General features: G+C 46.1%; 1 protein-coding gene and 1 long non-coding RNA gene across 3 annotated transcripts in view; both read left to right on the forward strand.

Annotated features, from left to right (window-relative positions):
• SEC23B (SEC23 homolog B, COPII coat complex component) overlaps positions 1 to 20,894 on the forward strand; it is a 41,588-nt gene that overhangs the window by 1,938 nt on the left and 18,756 nt on the right. The window contains exons 2-11 of one of the 2 annotated variants that reach the window (XM_008256345.4): positions 365 to 599; positions 2,616 to 2,673; positions 6,119 to 6,205; positions 7,055 to 7,291; positions 7,397 to 7,482; positions 8,374 to 8,518; positions 8,915 to 9,073; positions 9,945 to 10,060; positions 16,967 to 17,090; positions 18,516 to 18,596. In XM_008256345.4, coding sequence (XP_008254567.1) covers positions 379 to 599; positions 2,616 to 2,673; positions 6,119 to 6,205; positions 7,055 to 7,291; positions 7,397 to 7,482; positions 8,374 to 8,518; positions 8,915 to 9,073; positions 9,945 to 10,060; positions 16,967 to 17,090; positions 18,516 to 18,596 — 1,314 coding nt within the window. In that variant the 5' untranslated portion in view covers positions 365 to 378. The remainder of the gene's footprint in view (positions 1 to 364; positions 600 to 2,615; positions 2,674 to 6,118; positions 6,206 to 7,054; positions 7,292 to 7,396; positions 7,483 to 8,373; positions 8,519 to 8,914; positions 9,074 to 9,944; positions 10,061 to 16,966; positions 17,091 to 18,515; positions 18,597 to 20,894) is intronic. The other variant, XM_002710951.5, reaches the window with a different exon arrangement.
• On the forward strand, positions 13,735 to 14,811 carry LOC138844336 (uncharacterized). Its single transcript, XR_011380020.1, has 2 exons — positions 13,735 to 14,247; positions 14,615 to 14,811. It is a non-coding gene; the product is annotated as an uncharacterized lncRNA (long non-coding RNA).

A 20,894-nucleotide genomic window follows, 5' to 3' on the forward strand; every position in this document is an offset into this window, starting at 1 on the left:
GATGACGTGGGGTCCCTGAGGAGGATTCCAGTGGATGTTTTGACTGGGTGCAGCTTAGAGATAATCAGATGGTGATGAACTTCCTCCCTCGTTTGTGTGATTTTTTTTAAGTGCTAGACGGGGGAGAGTTGAGAAAGAATCCATCAGCTGGGAGTCAACTGACTTTTGAGGCCAGTGGGAAGGTAGGAGTAAAGAGGGGAGTGTTGAGGCAGGAAGTGTCACAGCTTTGGGGTCAGAGAGAAGGTAGGTAATGCCATCCATCCGCAGCAACAGATTCTTCCAGACCAATGTCCAAACAGAGTCAGATGACCATGTTTGGGATTTCACTTGAGAGTGTTACGCTCAATTAAAGCTGTATCTTCAGTTTCCTTTCAGACTATGGCAACGTATCTGGAGTTCATTCAGCAGAACGAAGAGCGGGATGGTGTGCGTTTCAGCTGGAACGTCTGGCCCTCCAGCCGCTTGGAGGCCACAAGGATGGTTGTTCCTCTGGCTTGTCTCCTCACACCTTTGAAAGAACGGCCCGACCTGCCCCCTGTACAGTATGAGCCTGTGCTCTGTAGCAGACCGACTTGCAAAGCTGTTCTCAATCCTCTTTGGTATGGATTCTTTTAAACATTGGTAAAAATATTGAATACGATAAATTACCACGTTTATGTGATTCTCATAAATGTCATTCAGTTTGGGCAAGGTGTCAGATTTGAGATGAGTAATAGATGGTGAGGTTCTTAGGGGACGAATGCTGGTAGAAATCTACCTGGCCTAATACCCCAGATAAAATTGGAATCTTGGCAGGCACTGTGGCTCGCTAGGCTAATCCTCTGCTTGCAGTGCCGGCACACCAGTTCTAGTCCCGGTTGGGGTGCCGGATTCTGTCCCAGTTGCTCCTCTTCCAGGCCAGCTCTCTGCTGTGGCCTGGGAGTGCAGTGGAGGATGGCCCAAGTGCTTGGGCCCTGCACCCACATGGGAGACCAGGAGGAAGCACCTGGCTCCTGGCTTCAGATCGGTGCACTGCGCCGGCCACAACATAGTGGCCGTAGCGGCCAGGGGGTGAACCAACAGAAAAAAGGAAGACCTTTCTCTTTCTCTCTCTCTCACTGTCTAACTCTGCCTGTCCAAAAAAAAAAAAAAAAGATTGGAATCTTATAGGAATTAAGTGAAGATAGAGAAAAGAGGTTTGGCATTCACTTTTTTTTTTTTTTTTTTTTTTGCCAATTATTAACTTAACTGTAGATGTCATTGGTGCCTTTTAAAGTATTTTTCAAAAAACTTTGAGAGCTTTAGAACATTTTCTCATACTTTACCTGGTATGATGAAGGTATGTAGCTGGACGCAATAGTAGGCAGAAGAAATTTTAGCTGTGAGTGATTTTGTTAACGTAGTTTTCTTTGTACCTGAAGAGTAGCCTATGATATTTCTCTGAGAAGTGGGTGCTGTTTGAACTGTTAAACAGGTGGGAAATGTATAATTTCTGTTTGAGGGAACATTTTTCACTTTCTTCTTATTTAACGCACCCATATATAAGAATGCTGCTGTTGTGTTTTTTAAAAAAATCATTGCCCCAGGCCGGCGCTGCGGCTCACTAGGCTAATCCTCCACCTTGTGGCGCCGGCACACCGGGTTCTAGTCCCAGTCAGGGCGCCGGATTCTGTCCCGGTTGCCCCTCTTCAAGGCCAGCTCTCTGCTGTGGCCAGGGAGTGCAGTGGAGGCTGGCCCAAGTGCTTGGGCCCTGCACCCCATGGGAGACCAGGAAAATGGCGGCCATTGGAGGGTGAACCAACGGCAAAAGGAAGACCTTTCTCTCTGTCTCTCTCTCTCACTGTCCACTCTGCCTGTCAAAAAAAAAAAAAAAAAAAATCATTGCCCCTGTTTTTTAAATTTTTTAAACATTGAAAGGAGAGAAAAGCAACTGAAGCACTATTTAGAACGAATTGTAGGAGGTGGTAAATGTAGAAGCAAGACTGCCCTACATTTCTTCAAGTACAGTGGACATTTGGTAATGTCACATAGCTGGACAGTAAAATTATTAGGGAAAAAAATCATGAAAATAACGTTAATAGGCAAAGAGAAATAGCCTATAATTTATATAAATCATGAAACTTAAAAAATTTTCTAGGATCTTAGGAAAATGAAAGGGATCCGCTGATTCTTCATTGTAGCTTTTTAAAGACATTTTCTGGTGTGGTTAATAGCCAAAATTCTAACTGCAGCCAGCAGTTTTGTTTATGCATACACATAGAAAAGTGTTTATGTGTTTTACTGACCTTGAAATTTATATTTGAATGCTTTCCACCTTAAAAATGAATAGGGCTGGGTGTTTGGCAGTTTGGCCTAGCAGTTAAAATGCTCATGACCCATAGGGGACTGCTTGGATTCAGTACCAGCTTCCTGATAATGTGGACTCTGGGAGGCCACCACGGTGCCTCAGCTGATTAGATTCCTGCTACCAACATGGGACATCCGGGTTGAGTTCCTGGTTCCCGGCTTTGCCCCAGCCCTGGCCATTGTGGGCATTTGGGGAATGAACCACTTGATGGGAACTCTGTGTCTCTCTGTCTCTCTCCCTCTGCAATAAATATAAAGTACCTAGTTGTGATATTTATTTTTTCTTACAGTCAGGTTGATTATCGAGCAAAACTTTGGGCCTGTAATTTCTGTTTCCAAAGAAACCAGGTATGTGAATTATTTTAAAAAATGTTGTATGTTACATTTTTAGTTGTGAAAAAAGTGGGGTTGAATTTGTGTCTACATTGGTAGTCAGCAATTTCTGCTGAACTCAAAGTGATAGCTTTTGTTTAGCACAATACTAAGCGTTGAGCATTTGTGATTTTTCTGTTGATGGTTCCATTATTTGAGTCCTTGTCATTTGCTGTGGAGGAAATGTGGAGTTCTCTTTCCTTGCAAGCTGCTAAAGACAGGAAATCTGTTACCATAATAATAGACCAGTAGCCCATATTTCACTTAATTTCAGTGTATTTGAAATGGATAGCATACATTACTAAATTCTTATTTTCTGATCTTTTGGGATTCAAGTGTCAGTATTGAGCTTCTTCTGATTTAAAAAAAACTTTTAAACTACCAAACTAGAAGGAGATCACAAATCACGAGAGACCGCTCTTTAAAATTTCCTGTGCCTATGATGGAAAATGTTCTAAAACTGGGTTGTGGTGATTGTTGCACAACTCTGTGTGTTTACCAGCAGTCATTGAATTACACACTTAAAATGAGTGAATTTTATGGTATGTAAACTATGCCTCAATAAAGCTGTTAGGAAAAAATCTTGCCCATCCTATTGTACATTGTCCCAACAGTACCTAAGGTATTCATAACCTGCATTTATTTATTCATTTATTTGATAATTATAATTAATCTCATTCCCAGATATGACACATAGCCAGTGATGACATAAGCAGTGTACAGTTGTTGACTAACTAGGTGTTCAGAAACTAAGCAGGTTCCATTCACTATGTATCTCCTTGAGAGATTCAGAATTCTATACAATCTGGGGCAGTATTTAGCCTAGCAGTTCAGATGCCTGTGTTGCGTTGGAGGACCTGGATTTGCACCCCAGCTCTTGATCCTGACTCCTGCTTCCTGCCAGCACAGACCCCGGGAGGCACCAGTGATGCCTGAAGTAGCTGGGTTCCTGCCACTCACAGGGGAGACTTAGACTGTGTTCCGGCCCTCAGCTTCAGCCTTGGTCATAGTGGACATTTGGGGACTGGTGCTGCTAATGGGAGTTCTCTGTCTGCCTCTCAGATTAAAAAAAAAAAAAAAAAGGTATATATAATACCCTGTTATGTACAGAATTGATGTTGTCTGTGTTTCAATAATTTGTCATGAAAATTCTCAAGCAGGATGGTGATTATAAGCCAGGACGCTGTAGCCAGACTGCCTGGGTTTCACTCAGATCTGTCACTTACTTCCTGTGTGGCTTTGGGCAAGTCACTTCATCTCCTGTTCTAGTCTTTATTAGAATGATAGTAATATACCTGCTTCATGGGGTTGTTAGAATTAAACTGAACTGATGAATGTGCAGGATTTAGGACAGTGCTTGACACATTATAAGCACCACGTACATGGTATAATGATGCTTACCTGAGATCGCCACCTGCCAGTTGACAGGCATGCTCTGCAGTCTGTGTGTTGCAGACAGGCACGGTCATTTGTAATCCTCTCAGCTGGGCCTTGCAGAGGTGAGCCTCTCAATGAGTGTGGAGCCAGGAGGAGAGGGGCGGCTCCCTGGAGGAGTCAGAGCAGTCTTAGCCACCTCTCTCCACTTCTGTACAGACAACTGAGTGGGTGAACAGGGCCTCTCCAGGTTGCTGGGATGTGGCCAGTGTGGCTGGGCTGACCTCTGGGTTCTCCTACACTTTTTTTTTTTATAGTGGGAGACTGTGGGGTATTGCAGCCAATAGAAAGTCAAGGCCAGTTTGGAGACAGAGGTCTTGCTGTCGTGCTGAGATACCCTTTCTAGCCACTGGCCCTTTAGAATTGCCTGTCAGCTTCCCAGCAGGATTTGTATGTGGTTATCCTGAGGTAATTGTCCTAGAGTGAACACCTGCTAAACTTGGTGAGCTGCACCTAAACTTTGTGTGTGGGTGTGTGTGTTAATTATTTGTTAAAATCACAGATACAAAGCGGGGGTGGTGTAGGGGGAGACAGAGAGATCTTCCATCCCTTGGTTTCACTCTCTATATGGTCTCAATGGCCAGTGCTGGGCCAGGCTGAAGCCAGGAGCTTCAGGTAGCAGGGTCTTAAGCATCTGGGGCATTCTCTGCTGCTTTTCCCAGGCCATCAGCAGGGAGGGAATTGGATCAGAAGTGGAACAGCCGGGACATGAACCAGTGCCCATATGGGATGCTGGTGTTGCAGGCTGCATCTTTACCTGCTACACCACAACCCCAGCCCTTAAACTTGATATTTAACATAAAGCTAGGGGTAGGCATTTGGCACAGTGGTGAAGCCACTGTTGGGATGCCTGCATCCCATTTTGGAGCACATGGGTTCCACTCCTAATTCTTCTGTCCATTCCAATATCCTGCCAATATGCACCATGACAGCAGGTGACGGTTCAAGTAGTTGGACCCCTGCCACCCATGTTGGAGACCTGGATAAAGTTCCTGGCTCCTGGCTTCCGCTTGGCCCAACCCTGGCTGTTGTTGCCATTTGGAGAGTGAACCAGTGAATGGGGGCTCTCTGTCTGTCCATCTGTATGTCTGTCTCTTTGCCATTTAAATAAATTAAATAAATAAATAATAGGCTCAATTGTGCTCTAATATAAAACATCTGGAAGAAATTACACCAAGATGTTATCAGTGGCTGTTTCTAGGTCACAGGATTTGCTTTTTTTCCTTCTTTTTTATATTTTCCTAAATTTGCCAGGTTTCCTACCCGAACATGTATTACTTTATTGGTAGCCAAAATAAGAAAGAAAATAAAGATGTTAGCCTGTGCACAAATCTCAGTCTTTAATTTGTAGGACAAAGTTAGGAAATGGTTTTTAATAGTGTTTTTAAACATTTGGAAATTACAACATAACTTGAAGCTGCCTTAAAAAATAAAGATTTTTTTTAAAGTTTCAAAATGATGTAAGACAGTTACAAGTTTTAAATCATGATTTTTCAATTTTTATGAATGTTTTGTATTTTGTTAAAAATTTATTTTACTTAATTGAAAGGTAGAGTGCTGGCAAGAGAGGGAGAATGGAAAGGAGAGAGAGAAATTGAACTTCTGTCCTCTGGTTCACTCTCCAGATGGTTGTGATAGCTGGGACAGGCTAGGCCAAAGCCAGGAGCCTGGAGCTCCTTCTGGGTCTCCCACATGGGTGGCAGGGGCCCAAGCACTTGGACCATCTTCTTTTGCCTTCGCAGATGCATTATTGAGGAACTAGAGCAGAAACAGAGCAGTTGTGACTTGAACTGGTGGTCTGATATGGGATATTGTCATTGCATGTAGTGGCTTAACCCACTTGTGCCACAGTGCTGGCCCCATTGTTTTATATTTTGTGATTTCAAAATTAATATATGGTCATTAGCCATTTTCATAAATGGAAAATAAAAAGTATAGTGTAAGTATCTTTCAGCTGTAACAAAACAACACTTGGTTTTCTTTTCAGTTCCCTCCAGCTTACACAGGCATATCTGAGGTGAATCAGCCTGCTGAGCTGATGCCCCAGTTTTCTACAATTGAGTACGTGGTGCAGGTAACTTCTTGAGTTTCTCTGAAAACCCTGTTTTTCATGTGTCTTAGCTGCCCAGGGGATTTAAAGCCAGTAGGGCAGCTGGATCCTACATATTAGATTATGGTGTGTGTGCACACACCGGCAGTCTCCTCCTTGATTTTGCCCTTGCCCATTTACGTTTGTTTCATAACCCGGCAGCCAGAGAAAATCTAAGAAATGCGTATCACGTTATTTATCTGTTCAGAAGCCTTCAGTGGTGAAAAGAGCTCCTCTTTTGGCCCAGAGTAGAAGACTTTTCAAAGCCGTGTGTGCCACCTCTCTGACCTCAGTTCTGCTGGGGTCCTTGTTCAGCCGGCTGGGCCTCCAGCACGCCAGGAACACTGCAGCCCGACAGCCTGTGCTCTTCCCTCAGGCTGCAGCTGTCTCTGTGTGTGGCTCCCTCCTTGCTTTTATGTTACTTTCTTAATGAGGCTGCCTGGCCCCTCTCAATCCTTGAACCTGTCCCCTGCCTGCACTCCTGGCTTTCACAGCCCCCCTTAATCTCTGCCTTCCAGAAAGTTTGCTCCATGAGGCAGGCAGGGACCTTTGTTCTTTCTGTTCACTGATGTACCTGGGTCCTGGAAGCATGCCCAGTACATAGTGGGTATTCCAAAATGTTGAATAAATTGTTGGGAATAGTTTTTAAGTATAATTTGTTACAAAAAACAAATCTTAGTCATCCAATGAAATAAATAAATGGAGGTTTGTGTAGATGTCCTTATCCCCTGACAGTAAATGTAGATGAAGACTTGGTATTTTAACACTCAGTCAAAAAAGAGCTGGTCACGTGTATCTGAATACTGATCATTTTGCTGTTCTCTTTTCCAAAAGCGAGGTCCCCAGACCCCTCTGATCTTTCTCTATGTGGTCGACACATGCTTGGAAGAAGATGACCTTCAGGCACTCAAAGAGTCCCTGCAGATGTCCCTAAGTCTCCTTCCTCCAGATGCCCTGGTGGGGCTCATCACTTTTGGGAGGATGGTGCAGGTGCACGAGCTAAGCTGTGAAGGAATCTCCAAAAGTTACGTCTTCCGAGGGACCAAGGATTTAACTGCAAAACAAATACAGGTTTGTGTCTCACTTGTACAGAAGCAAAGATGTTTCTTAGAAGTGAATTAGTTGTTCGCTCTTAATGGTATGGGAAATGAGTCTTTTTGTTTCTGTTTTCTTTAGGATATGCTGGGCCTGACCAAGTCAGCCATGCCCATGCAGCAACCAAGACCTGCTCAAGCCCAGGAGCACTCTTTTATTTCAAGCAGGTGAGACACACAGTATCACACACACGCCATAGTGGGTGTGCAGGATAGTCCAAGGGAGTCAGGAAGGACACTATTAGAACTTTATTCTGTTAAAGAAAATTCAGCTTAACTGGTATTTAACATTTTGTCAAAAAGGTGTTGACACCACCTTACTCAGTCATTCTCCTCCTCTTAGACTTATGGTTGTTGCCCTTTCTAATCCTTATGTAAAACTGAAAAGCTTGAAGACTTTTTCTTTAAGGGAAAGAGTTTATTGGGGGAAACCTGACAGACTGGAGGGAAGGGGTGAAGAAGGAAAAGAGGAAGAGGAGAGTGTAAGAGAGACAGACAGAGACAAAGAGTGAAAAGACTTCTTATTGAATGCACACAAATAAGATACTCACTTCATTCAGGCTACTGAGTAAATGGGCGATGGTAGTGGCCAGCAAATTCAATAAAATGCATCACCTGCAGGCTGGGCTGAACTTCTTCCTCTGGGAAGAAACTAGAACATTTCTCTCTGTGTTACTCCTCAGGCTGAAGAGAAACAAAGTAAACCTTTGCAGTGGTGCAGCTTGGCCACATCAGTGGACCTTCCATGTACCGAATTCCATTAGATGGGTCCTTAGCCTCCCTTTGCTGCTTAACAATTAGTTAAACTCATTTATTCTCTTTAAACTGTTATTTTTCCTTGCCTCATATGTGATTGCTAAATATTAGACTTTATATTCCCTAGTAAAATTTCCTTGAGTTGTTTTGTGTGTGTAGTTAGAGATGACCTTAAAGAAGAAATGACAGTTGTTTTTCCTACTCTGAGTAATTGTTTGAAGAGCAGTAACTAGGAGCCCCCTGGAGTTGAAGACCAGAGTACTTTGTTAAGCCAGGACTGATGTTTCTCTTCAAAATTTGCAGATTTCTGCAGCCCATTCACAAGATTGACATGACCCTCACTGATCTTCTGGGAGAGCTGCAGAGAGACCCGTGGCCAGTAACTCAGGGGAAGAGACCCTTGCGCTCCACCGGGGTTGCGCTGTCCATTGCTGTTGGCTTGTTGGAGGTAATTCACAATTCACTGGGAAATTTGTCCTCAGAAATTTTATTTGTTGGCTTTGCTTGAAAACCAGTTGTGACGTAAATCAACCAGATGCCCATGTTAATGTAAGTCATTATTGCTATCCACATGGAAGGAACCCCTGGATGTCTGAGAGTACCAGAAGCTTTCAGGAAAAGCATAGGGGCATTAGAGCAATGGGAAGTGCTCGCCGTAAGTTAATACCAGTGTGCAGAACCCTCAGGCTGGTGCTGCCCCTCGGCAGCATCCTCTGTGTTGATGTGCAGCTGCATCTGGTCGGGGCAGCTGGAAAGACTCAGTCTTTGGAACGTTTCTGTTGGAGGTTGAACCACACTTGGAGGTGGGCGTATACCTCTGAAATGCTGCTGCTTCCTATTCCAGGGCACATTTCCTAACACCGGAGCCCGGATCATGCTGTTCACAGGCGGTCCTCCCACCCAAGGGCCTGGCATGGTCGTTGGCGATGAACTAAAGGTTCCTATTCGTTCCTGGCATGACATTGAGAAAGATAATGCGCGTTTCATGAAGAAGGCAACCAAGGTAGGTACTCATGGGCGCGGGCTATAATGGGAGTAGCTCTGTGCTGGCTTTGGGCTGCTCTGGAGTGACAGCTACTGTGCTGAGACCCCCACATCACGGTCAGTAAGGCCCTCTTCCTGAGACTGTTTCCACATCTTGGCTGCTGTTAGACTACTTCTACTGTCAGACCTTCGTCACAGCAGATAACCTCAAAGTGTTTTATAACTGGAAACTCAATCTTTATTTTCCCTGTGTGTTTTTAAGAAAACGATATATAAAAAAGATAAAAAAAAGAATAAAAATAATAAAATAAAATAAAAATAATATAATAAAAAAGAAAAAATACTATATAAAAGTAAATAAAATAACAAAAAATAAAAAATATAAAAAAAGAAACAAAGATAAATAAACAAAAAATAAAATAAATTTAAAAATTTAAAAAAAATTAAAATAAAAATAAAAAACAAATAAATATAAAAAAGAAAAAAAGATTAAAAAAGCATATAAAAAATAAAAAAACAGAAAAAAAGAAAAATGTATAAAAAATAAAAATAGAAAAAAAATAAAGTAAAAATAATAGATAATTAAAATAAATATATATAAAAGAAAAAACTAATAAAAAATAAAAAAACCTAAAAAATAAAAAATATAAAAAATGCAAAATAAAGAAAATATAATAAAAAATAAAAAAGTAATAAAGAAAAATAGAAAAAATTAATAAAAATAAAATTAATAAAAAGATTAAAATAAAAAACTTGAAACAAATACAGAAAAAAACAAAAATAATAAAAAAAATAAAAAAAAAGATCTCCATTCCTATGTCCTTTGGGATGTTAAGGCATACCATGGCATCATGTTACTATTTCCTAAAGAATGTTTCCTCTCTTCACAGCATTATGAGATACTTGCTAATCGAACTGCTGCAAACGGCCACTGCATTGATATTTATGCCTGTGCCCTTGATCAGACTGGGCTTTTGGAGATGAAGTGTTGTACAAACCTCACTGGGTATGTTGACCGCAGACATCTGGGGAAAGTGAGGGGTAAGGAAAGAGGAATCAGTGATGGGGACCTGGGGATGGGTAAGGTCACCCCACAGGAGCTTTCAGGTAGCCCTGGGCCATGGTTTCAGTGACTGTGGTGTGGGCCCGGGTGTGTTAATCTTACTCCAGGCTCTTGTCTTGCACAGAGACAAGCATTCTAAATTCAGACATGCACATGTATAAGATGCTCAAAGTGGTAAGAAAATTTATTCAGAAAGTGAGAAAGTGAACAGATACGCACCAATGAACATGGATTGCCCCACACAGAGAAATTCCCATCCCGAATGGGCAGCAGGCCAGATGATTGCCAGAAGAGAGGTGGGGTGGCAAGCGGTGTGGTGGGTGGAGAAAGGGTGCCTGGGTAGCACCTCCAGCTATGGGCCCTGCCAAGGAGAGAGAACTTCTCCCATTTGTTGGCCTCTTTTGTGAAGGTGGGGTGGGGCCTCTGCAGGTGTGAAGCTACCTAGGAATTTTACGGCACCTCCACAAGTTCCATGTGGAGCTTGATAGCCATATGTTCATGACATTCCCCACCATAGGTCCCAGATGAAGCAGGTACATCCCAGGAAAGGGCATGTTTTGATTGACAAGTAGGAGGGTAGGAATTACATATGGCACCTTGTAGGACTTGTAGCTCAAGCAGACCTAAGCCAGGTACCATATCAATTGGGGAGGGGGTGTTGGCCCCTCAGAGGAAGAAGCAGATTAGCAGGAGGTCTCAAGGGGTTGCTGTAAGAAGTTACACCAGAGTAACTTCATTTCTTCCTTAAAGTTTTAAGATTCACAGAGAGCAGGCCAGGAAAGCCGGCAAGCGGGGAGTGCATGGCCTTCAGCAGGGTACTTCCTGTGAGCCAGTGGAAGGATAGAGTCTGAATGCTGGAGCAGTGAGGAGCAAACCTGACCTGACTGAGGGACTGTACTTTGTGACCCATACCAAGTACACTGTAAGCCTAGAGGGCGAACGACAGGGTGCTGGTTTGGAGCCTGAGGCTGAACTGTACTCACAGGTCAAGGTGGAAAGCAGTGGTTCTCAGTGTGCACTGGTGCCTGGACCAGCAGCCTTAGGGGTTCCTGGGAGCTGATTAGGAATGTGCTGTCCGCATCCTGTCCCAGACCTCGTGAGTCAGAAGCTCTGGGGAGGAGCGCTCCGGGAGATTGCAGTGCACCTGAAAGGGTAAGAACAGCTGATGGGGCCACTGGTCTGGAGCCGGCTGCACACCAGAGGCACTTAGAGAACTTGGAAAGCTACTCTTGCTTTGGGTCTTGTCCTCCAGAGTCTGATTTCCTTGCATGGGGTGTGGCCTGAGCATCTGCATGTGGGAAAGTTCCTCCAGCAATTCTCCCATGAAGTAGAGTTTGAGTCACACAGCAGCAGCCACACCAGGGAGCTTGTTAAAAATGCAGCACCTTGAGCCTTGCTCCAAGTCTGCTGAATCAGAGCTTCATTCGAACAAGATCCCCAGGGAATCTGCATGCACGGGACAGTTTGAGGAGAAGCGGTGTCGAGCGAGCCATGGTGTGGGCCTGAGATTCTGCGTTTGTCACAGGCTCCCAGGTGATACTGCTGGTCCTCATTGGAAAAAAAGGGGTCTGAGAGGGAGCCCAGGTCACTTCAACTGTGCTAGCGAGCAGCAGATGTGTTAGGGGATAGAATTAGTGCCCAGATGACACAGATGGCACTGTCTAAGCGAGCCAGATCTCATGATGAAGTCTTGCCAGGGCCCACCATGAGTTCTTGGCTGTGAGAAGCCACAGGAAAGCTGTAGTGCATTGGTGAACTTCCTGAGATGGTCTGTCAGTGTTCATGTGTGTGTATTTCTTCTGTGGGGAGGTGCCATTGCTGCCATCACTTTCTCCAAGATACTGTTGTTTTCCACACAGAGCATTTCTGCTGAGAAGGTTGGATCAGTGGCTTGGCGGTGCTCACAGGGGAGCAAAGGGCATGGGGGAGAGCACCCGAAACTCAGCCTTGGGGAGAATCATTGAAGGAGCTAGTACAGATTAGGCTGGAGACAGGCAAGCACACAAGAACTGAACTCAAGTTTTGAAGGATTGCTGTGTGGAGAGGGAATCAGATCTGTTCTGTTTGTGGGCAAAGGGTAGACCAGAACCAGGGGCTGGCAGCTGGTCTCAGTATCGAGACCCCCTTCCTGACAGTCAGCACCCCAGACACGGAGAGGCGGCTTCTCAAGGGCTTACGCTCCCTGCTGCCCGGGGTGGAAGCCTCTTCTTTGTGGTGACTTGGCAGGTACTCAGGTGTCGTTGAGGGGTGAGTCATGATTTATATGAGTGTGACGAAAGCCTACAACAGCTTTCTCTGTCATGGAAGTGGCCAGCCTAGGGCTGGCATCCTGATTTTATCATCATCAGGAGCTGAGGGTCTCTGATTATATAGAGGATATAGAGGGAAAAACAAACTCAGACTCATTTTCTCCTGTGCCCTCACAACTCAGGTCGCTTCTGACGCCACATGTGTTTTTGCCCACATACCAAGCTAGCAGGCATGCTGCAGCAGCACACTCCTAATTTAATTAGGTCCCCTAATCTACTGGGGGTCCTTTTAGACTGCATAATTTGAAGGCTCAGCCCCTGGGGCTGCCCCCACCCCTAAATGCCAGTCACAAACCCCCAGGTGGGTTTCACGCTGCTTCTGACTGACTGGCTATCAATAAGGATTCCCACTACCCCCTCTCCGTAAGTTTGATTAATTTGCTTAAGTGACTCCTGGAACTCAGGGAAGAACTTAGGATTCCCAGTGGCTTCTTTTTTTTTTTTTTTTTTTTTTTTTTTTTTGACAGAGTGGACAGTGAGAGAGAGACAGAGAGAATGGTCTTCCTTTGCCGTTGGTTCACCCTCCAATGGCCGGTGCGCTGCAGCCGGCGCGCTGCAGCCGGCGCACCGCGCTGATCCAGTGGCAGGAGCCAGGAGCCAGGTGCTTTTCCTGGTCTCCCATGGGGTGCAGGGCCCAAGCACCTGGGCCATCTTCCACTGCACTCCCTGGCCACAGCAGAGAGCTGGCCTGGAAGAGGGGCAACCGGGACAGAATCCGGCGCCCCGACCGGGACTAGAACCCGGTGTGCCGGCGCCGCTAGGCGGAGGATTAGCCTAGTGAGCCGCGGCGCCGGCCCCAGTGGCTTCTTAACAAGGATATCACAAAGGATATGGACAGAGCAAGGTGTGGGGAAGGGTGCGGTCCTTTCCTGCCCTCCCTGGTTGCATCACACTCTAGAACCCCCAGATGCTCAGCTATCCAGAAGCTCTCCAAACCCTGTCCTATAGGGTTTGTATGGAGACCTCGTTGCATAGACATGATTGAATCTTGGACAGCAGTAGAAATGTGACTGGACAAAAAGGGTCTGATCAAATGCCGGCAGATTCAGTGGAGAAGCCCAGCCTGGCCTGTCCAGATCCTTCTTGGCCTTTCTGGCCAGCATCCTTTCCTTACTGGTATGGGCAAGCTCCCTTCTGAAATGCGTTTTAGGATCAGAAAAGCGTAGGTCAGACACTTCATAGCCATCTCCAAGATGGAAAGGTGGGGCAGATCTGTGTTTCTGAGCCACTTTGGGGAAGAATAATAGTTTCCAAGGCCTACCTTGGAGAGAGAAAGAAGCGAGTGAAAGGGCAGAAAGGTCAGAGAGAGGGATGTTGCTTCCTGAGACTTGTTAACGAGGTCCAACTCACCAACCCTTTTCTAGAAACTTAGGAAATAACAAGATCTGTGGATGTTGTGAGCCAGGAACCACTGACAAAACTCAAAATAGATACGCAATGTCTCAGGCTCCTCCTGAGCTGTTCCTGCCCGCTTCACCTGCGGCTGGAGTTCAGGCTGGTTGCTGGAGCTCCAGCCACGTCTCAGCAGTAGGAAGCAGGAAAGGTCAAAGACGGACATGCCCCTTCCCACAGGAATACACCCCACACATCATAAAGGACACTTGAGCAAGCAGAGCCGAGTCGCGGGGCCACGTGGATGGCAGGGTAGGAAATGCGTTTGTATTTCAGGCGGCTATGGAGTACGCGATAAAGGAAGAGGAGGAGAGTGATTATTTGGGGCAAATAGCTGACCCCTCGCTGGAAGGGTCAGGTACTCCAAGACGGGTGGACCGTGTGATTGTTCCTGTGCTCTTCCCTGTTCAGAGATCTTGCTTTAAAATGGCTTCTGGGCCGGCGCCGCGGCTCACTAGGCTAATCCTCTGCCTAGCGGCGCCGGCACACCGGGTTCTAGTCCCGGTCGGGGCGCCGGATTCTGTCCCGGTTGCCCCTCTTCCAGGCCAGCTCTCTGCTGTGGCCAGGGAGTGCAGTGGAGGATGGCCCAGGTGCTTGGGCCCTGCACCCCATGGGAGACCAGGAAAAGCACCTGGCTCCTGGCTCCTGCCATCAGATCAGCGCGGTGCACCGGCCGCAGTGCGCCTGCCGCGGCAGCCATTGGAGGGTGAACCAACACAAAGGAAGACCTTTCTCTCTGTCTCTCTCTCACACTGTCCACTCTGCCTGTTAAAAAAAAAAAAAAAAAAAAAAAAAGGCTTCTGGATGCGCAGCTTGCACCAAACTGTGCTTCTCTGCCTACATGCATGCAATTTTGAACAGTGTTTTCCTTTAACTTCAATAATGGGTGACTATCATATTGAAAAATGAGGAAAATAATTCTTGTCAAGCATTCAAGGTTTTGAGGCAGTAAATCTGGGTTTCCCACAGGGCTGGTTATTTTCTTATCCCAAAGAACTGTATGAAGGATTGGAGATGTTTTCCCAGTAGATAAATTATTCAAACTGGTGGGTCTGGGGCCAGCATTATGGCACAGTGGGTTAGGTTGCCGCCTGTGACAATAGCATCCCGTAAGAGTGCTGCTGCTTAGCTGGCGCCGCAGCTCACTAGGCTAATCCTCCGCCTGCGGCACTGGCACCCCAGGTTCTAGTCCCAGTCGGGGCGCCAGATTCTGTCCCCATTGCCCCTCTTCCAGGCCAGCTCTCTGCTGTGGCCAGGGAGTGCAGTGGAGGATGGCCCAAGTGCTTGGGTCCTGCACCCACATGGGAGACCAAGAGAAGCACCTGGCTCCTGGCTTTGAATCAGCGCGCTGAGTGCAGTGTGCCGGCCGCAGCGGCCATTGGAGGGTGAACCAACGGCAAAGGAAGACCTTTCTCTCTGTCTCTCTCTCTTTCACTGTCTGCTCTGCCTGTCAAAATAAAAAAATAAAATGATAAAATAAAAGAGTGCTGCTTGTTGTCCTGTGCTCCACTTCCCATCCAGCTGGGAAGGCAGCGGACAATAGCCCCTGTACCCATGTGGGAGACCCAGATGGAGCTCCTGGCTCCTAGCTTTGGTCTGGCCTAGCCCTGGCCATTGCAACCATTTGGGGAGTGAGCCAGTAGTTGAGAGGTCTCTTTCTGTCTCTCTCTGTAACTCTGCCTTTCCAATAAGTAAGATCTTTTTTTTTTTTTTTTTTTAATAAACTGGTGGGTCTATTCAAGGATTTTTTTTCTTTTTCTTTTTCTTTTTAATTTGAAAGAGTTACAGAGAGGCAGGGGCAGAGAGAGAGAGAGGTCTTCTATCCACTAATTCACTCCCCGAATAGCCACAATAGCCGGCGCTCAGTCAGTCTGAAGCTATGAGCCAGGAGCTTCCTCCAGGTCTCCCACGTGGGTGCAGGGACCCAAGGACTCGGGCCATCCTCAACTGCTTTCCCAGGCCATAGCAGAGAGCAGGATCCGAAGTGGAGCCACTGGGACTTGAACCAGCTCTCACATGGGATGCCGGCACTGCAGGCTTTACCTGCTATGCCACAGCGCTGGCCCCGCAGGTGGCGTCTTCACCCACTGTGCCACAGCGCCGGCCCCAAGGGTTCTTTTTCTTTCACTTTCTTTTTCTTTTTTTTTTTTTTTTTAATTTGACAGGTAGAGTTAGACAGTCAGAGAGAGACAGGGAGAAAGGTTTTCCTTCCATTAGTTCACCCCTCAAATGGCCACCACAGCTGGCACGCTGCGCCGATCCGGCGCCAGGAGCCAGGTGCTTCTTTCTGGTCTCCCATGCAGGTGCAGGGGCCCAAGCACTTGGGTCATCCTCCACTGCCTTCCCAGGCCACAGCAGAGAGCTGGACTGGAAGAGGAGCAACCAGGACTAGAACCTGGCGCCCATATGGGATGCCAGCGCCGCAGGCGGAAGATAAGCCAAGTGAGCCACAGCACCGGCCCCACTTTCACTTTCATTTTGAAGTAATTATAGATTGAGAAAAAGTAAATGTACAGGAAATACGCACGATGCTTATGTTTCCTTCACCTGGTTTCTCCCAGTGGTAGTATCAGTACCGGGAAACTGATACTGGCACTAAGCAGTTAACAGTACTGCAGACCAATTAACTGTACTGGGCCCTATAACTCTTTTAGCTGACCTTGCTTTAGTGTGGTGTATGTGATGGCACGGAGAATTTTGAGTTCTCAGGGGTAGGTTCAAGTCCTGTAATTTTAAAAAGAGGATTTAAGCCTCTCTTATTGTTTACTCTACCAAAGTCACTGTTCTGTTAGACATATTTCTAAATGTGTGGCTGAATACTTAATAGTATCGGCACACAGACCTTACTTGGGTTTTACCAGTTTCACAAGCATTCGTTTTTCCTATGTGTATGTGTAGAGTTCTCTGCGATTTTATCGACTGTATTGAATTGTATAATCACCACAGTGATCAAAACATCAAACTGGTAAGGATTCTATGCTTAATGTTTTAGGAATAGTTTCTTTCCTAAAGTACACAAATTGAACTTGCTGTTTTGTGGACGTGATTTGTTTTGGTAGTCTTCCTTAAACTATTGTTTGTACAAACTGAGGGGGTACTTGAATGGTTTCTGTCAATGCTAATGTTCGCTTTCTTTTTTCTTACCTAGAGGCCACATGGTGATGGGAGATTCTTTCAACACTTCCCTCTTCAAGCAGACATTCCAAAGAATTTTTAGTAAGGATTTTAATGGAGATTTCCGAATGGCGTTCGGTGCTACTTTAGAAGTAAAGGTATGACAGACTTTAAAACGTTAATGGACTCACAGCTTTGTATCTGAACATTTCCCCAGCCATGGATTTAACAAGCTGAATTCAAAACTTTTGGGGGAAAATTTGTACTGAACATATGTAGCCTTCTTTTCTGTCATTCCCTAAGTAATACAGTTTAACAGCTTTTACATTATTTCCTAAATAATATAGCGTAACATAGTATTTACATTGTTTGGGGTATTAGAGTGATGTAGAAATAATTTAAATTATCTGGGGAGATATGCATAGGTTATATGCAAATACCGCGTTCTTTTCTACATGGATTTTGGTGTGTGTAGGGGCATCTGGGACCAGTCCATCTTGGATATTGAGGGATGACTGTGCAGTGTTCCTGCTTACTCATGGTTAGGCTTCCAGCAACCTCAGTCTGTTGGACAGAGATGTAAATGTCCAGACCACAGTGGCTGTCATAGAGTTTATTATTCACATCATCCCTTCGCTTCTCCAGGCTGACCTGCATGTGTGTTAGTACTCAAAACAGAGTGGTCTAGTTCCCCTGCAGACCTTGCAGCACTCTGGAGTTAGAGAGACTATCTATTTTCGCCACTATAGGAGAGCTGGTGTTGGGGTAGGGGTTAGGAATAGCACTGAAATCCAAGGACAGAGGAATCCACACAGTGGGCAGTGTCCCCCAGCAATCAATGTGGGGTCCACACTTCCCAGAGCTCTGGTTTTCATTTAGTGACTGTTGAATAGACAGCATTGTGAGTTTTGGTTTGTTTTTCCATGAAAGGACTCCTGGCCCTCTACACAGTTAATTCTAAGTCACTGAGAAAACTTTAAAAGGCGCCTTTAGAAAATACGAGTGGAGCTAATACTTACAGAATTGGCAATTATCATTAAGTCATTTAGGTTCAACTTTAATAAACATGGTTGAATTTTTTCTTTTTTTGAAGATTATTTATTTATTTGAAAGATGGAGTTACAGAGAGAGAGGGAGAAATAAACAAAGAAAGAGATCCTCCAACCTCTGCTTCACTCCCCAAATAGCCATAATGGCCAGGGCTGGGCATGGCCAAAGCCAGGAGCCCTATTCTGCTCTCCCACATGGGTGCAGGGGCCCAAGCATCTGGGACATCCACTGTTGCCTTTCCAGGCTCACTAACAGGGAGCTAGATTAGAAGTAGAGCAGCTGGGACCTGAACCAGCAACTATATGGAATGCCAGCCTCGTAGGCGGCAGCTTTACCTGCTGTGCCGGCCCCTTTTTTTCCTTTTTAATATGAAGTGGAATGGGCATTGTTAAAATGAATTCACATTTAAAAATCTGAGCATGGGGGCAAGCATAGTGTCATATTTTCCCTCTGAATTTGTGTTGTAACCATCGTGGGGACAGAGTGGGTCTCAGTGAATTTTAACTTTATACTTGTATATCATTTGTTTTTAGACCTCTCGGGAACTGAAGATTGCAGGAGTCATTGGTCCGTGTGTATCCCTGAATGTGAAAGGACCGTGTGTGTCAGAAAATGTAAGGGAAATTCTTCCTTCATCACCCTCACCCCCTGCTATAGCTGTAACTGGTTAGAAGTGTTGGAATACGAAGCCTTGCAGTATGTCACGGTAGAGAGTGTCTGTGGGAGGGGAGAAGGGCTAATCCTCGCTGACCACCACAGGTCTGGGGGCTGGCATCATTTCCACCTGTCCATCTGTTTATCTGAAAGAGAGAAACGGAGAGAAGGAGGCATGGAGAAGGTAAGTATCTTGCCTAAGGGTCAGAGCTGACATGGAGGAGCTGGACTCTAGGTTCCCCTGACTCCACTGCCCGTGCTTGGGTCGCTGTGCCAAAAAGCCAAGAGTGTTGTGTTCAGCACCAGGGAACCATTCAACAGCTCCTTCAGGAATAAGCCTGTGTGCTCTTTGCCCTTGAAGTGGTACCTTTATCTCGCTCTTATCTAGTAACGAGCCTTATACAGTGAGATCAGCCTGAGTTGTTGAACAGTAGAAGACACTGTCATGTATGGAGACAGCTGTGTTCACTAAAACCAGATTTTGCGTGTTCGCTTATCATTCAGGCTTTGCTGGTGGCCCTCACCTTCTGAATATACTTCAGTTGCCAGGGCACAGGCTGTTTCATCTGATGAGGCCTTTGCAGGGCTGCTGTTACGCAGTCATGTCCTTCCCTTTTATCCTCAGTGGGTCGTATACAGGTGCGACAGACCAAGGCCAGGAGCTTCTTCAGAGTCTCCCACATGGGTGCAGGGACCTAAGCACTGGGCCATCTTCTGCTTTCCCAGGCACAATAGCAGAGAGCTGGCTTGGAAGTAGAACAACCAGGATTTGAACTGGCGCCCATATAGGATGCTGGCATTGCAGGTAGAGGCTTAACCTGCTGGGCCACAACACTGGCCCCATGTTATTTGCTCTTTTTGAAAAAACTTCTGAATGTACTGTCTTGTTGAAAAGACAGTGCTGGGTGTCTTCTCTAGTGGAATGTCCCACACTCAGTGTGCCTGGTTGTTTCTTTGAACTGGTGTTTAGCTTATGTCTGTCCTCTGTGGATTCCGTGTGAAATGGAGGTTAGCTCTGAAGATGTGACAGATTCAGGGTCATCTTTTGGTCAGTTGTACTTCCTGGCTGATGTGTAGCCCATGCTGTGTCACATCTGGAGGCACTTAGTGCCGTTGTCCCCTGTACTGGTCCTGAGGTTGGATCTGGTGGGGAAGGTCTTTCCATTATAAAAAACCATTTCCCCTTGGAATGTGATTGCAGTGCAATATGAAGATTTTCTTGCCCACGGCCTCATGATTTTAGCCTCATTGGTCATCCTCACTGGAATCAGCTTATTTAATTGGAGGTTATAAAATGATGATTCCCTGGTTCTGTCTTTATAATTCCACCAGTAAAGGCATTTAAAGGTTAAATGCTTAAGTGTATGTTAGTAAGAAAATGGAAGGTTTGGGCCGGCGCCGCAGCTCACTAGGCTAATCCTCCACCTTGCGGCGCCGGAACACTGGGTTCTAGTCCTGGTCAGGGCGCCGGATTCTGTCCCGGTTGTCCCTCTTCCAGGCCAGCTCTCTGCTGTGGCCAGGGAGTGCAGTGGAGGATGGCCCAGGTACTTGGGCCCTGCACCCCATGGGAGACCAGGAGAAGTACCTGGCTCCTGCCATTGGATCAGCGCGGTGCGCTGGCTGCAGCGCGCTGGCCGCGGTGGCCATTGGAGGGTGAACCAACGGCAAAAGGAAGACCTTTCTCTCTGTCTCTCTCTCACTGTCCACTCTGCCTGTCAAAAAAAAAAAAAAAAAAAAAAAGAAAATGGAAGGTTTGTGGCCACACTGGGCCTGGTGCCTAGAGAAAGGGTTAGCAAGGCAGGAGGGGAGGCACACGAACTCCTTTCACTTCTTTGATGCTTTTCCCAAGTGTAGTCCTTCAGCTTCCAGCAGGTGTTTTAAAAAGGCCATGAAAGGGTTGGGGTGAATCTGTCCATCTCATGATTGTGCCTAGGAAGTACTGTTGGAACAAAGCAGTGTGCCCTCTATAGCTCTCCACTATAGAGCTCCTGGTTGATTTCACTAAGAACCTTTCCTGGGGCTGGTGCTGTGGCACAGTGGGTTAAAGCCACTGCCTGCAGTGCTGGCATCCCATACAGGCACCGGTTTGAGTCCCAGCTGCTCTACTTCCTATTCAGCTCCCTGCTAATGCACCTGGGAAAGCAGCAGAAGATGGCCCAGGTCCTTGGGCCCCCATACCCACATGGGAGACCTGGAAGAAGCTCCTGGCTTTGGCCTGGTCCAGCCCTGATTATTGCAGCCATTTGGGGAGTGAACCA

The sequence above is a fragment of the Oryctolagus cuniculus genome, chromosome 11 (assembly GCF_964237555.1).
Source record: "Oryctolagus cuniculus chromosome 11, mOryCun1.1, whole genome shotgun sequence".
Taxonomy (NCBI): Eukaryota; Metazoa; Chordata; class Mammalia; order Lagomorpha; family Leporidae; genus Oryctolagus; species Oryctolagus cuniculus.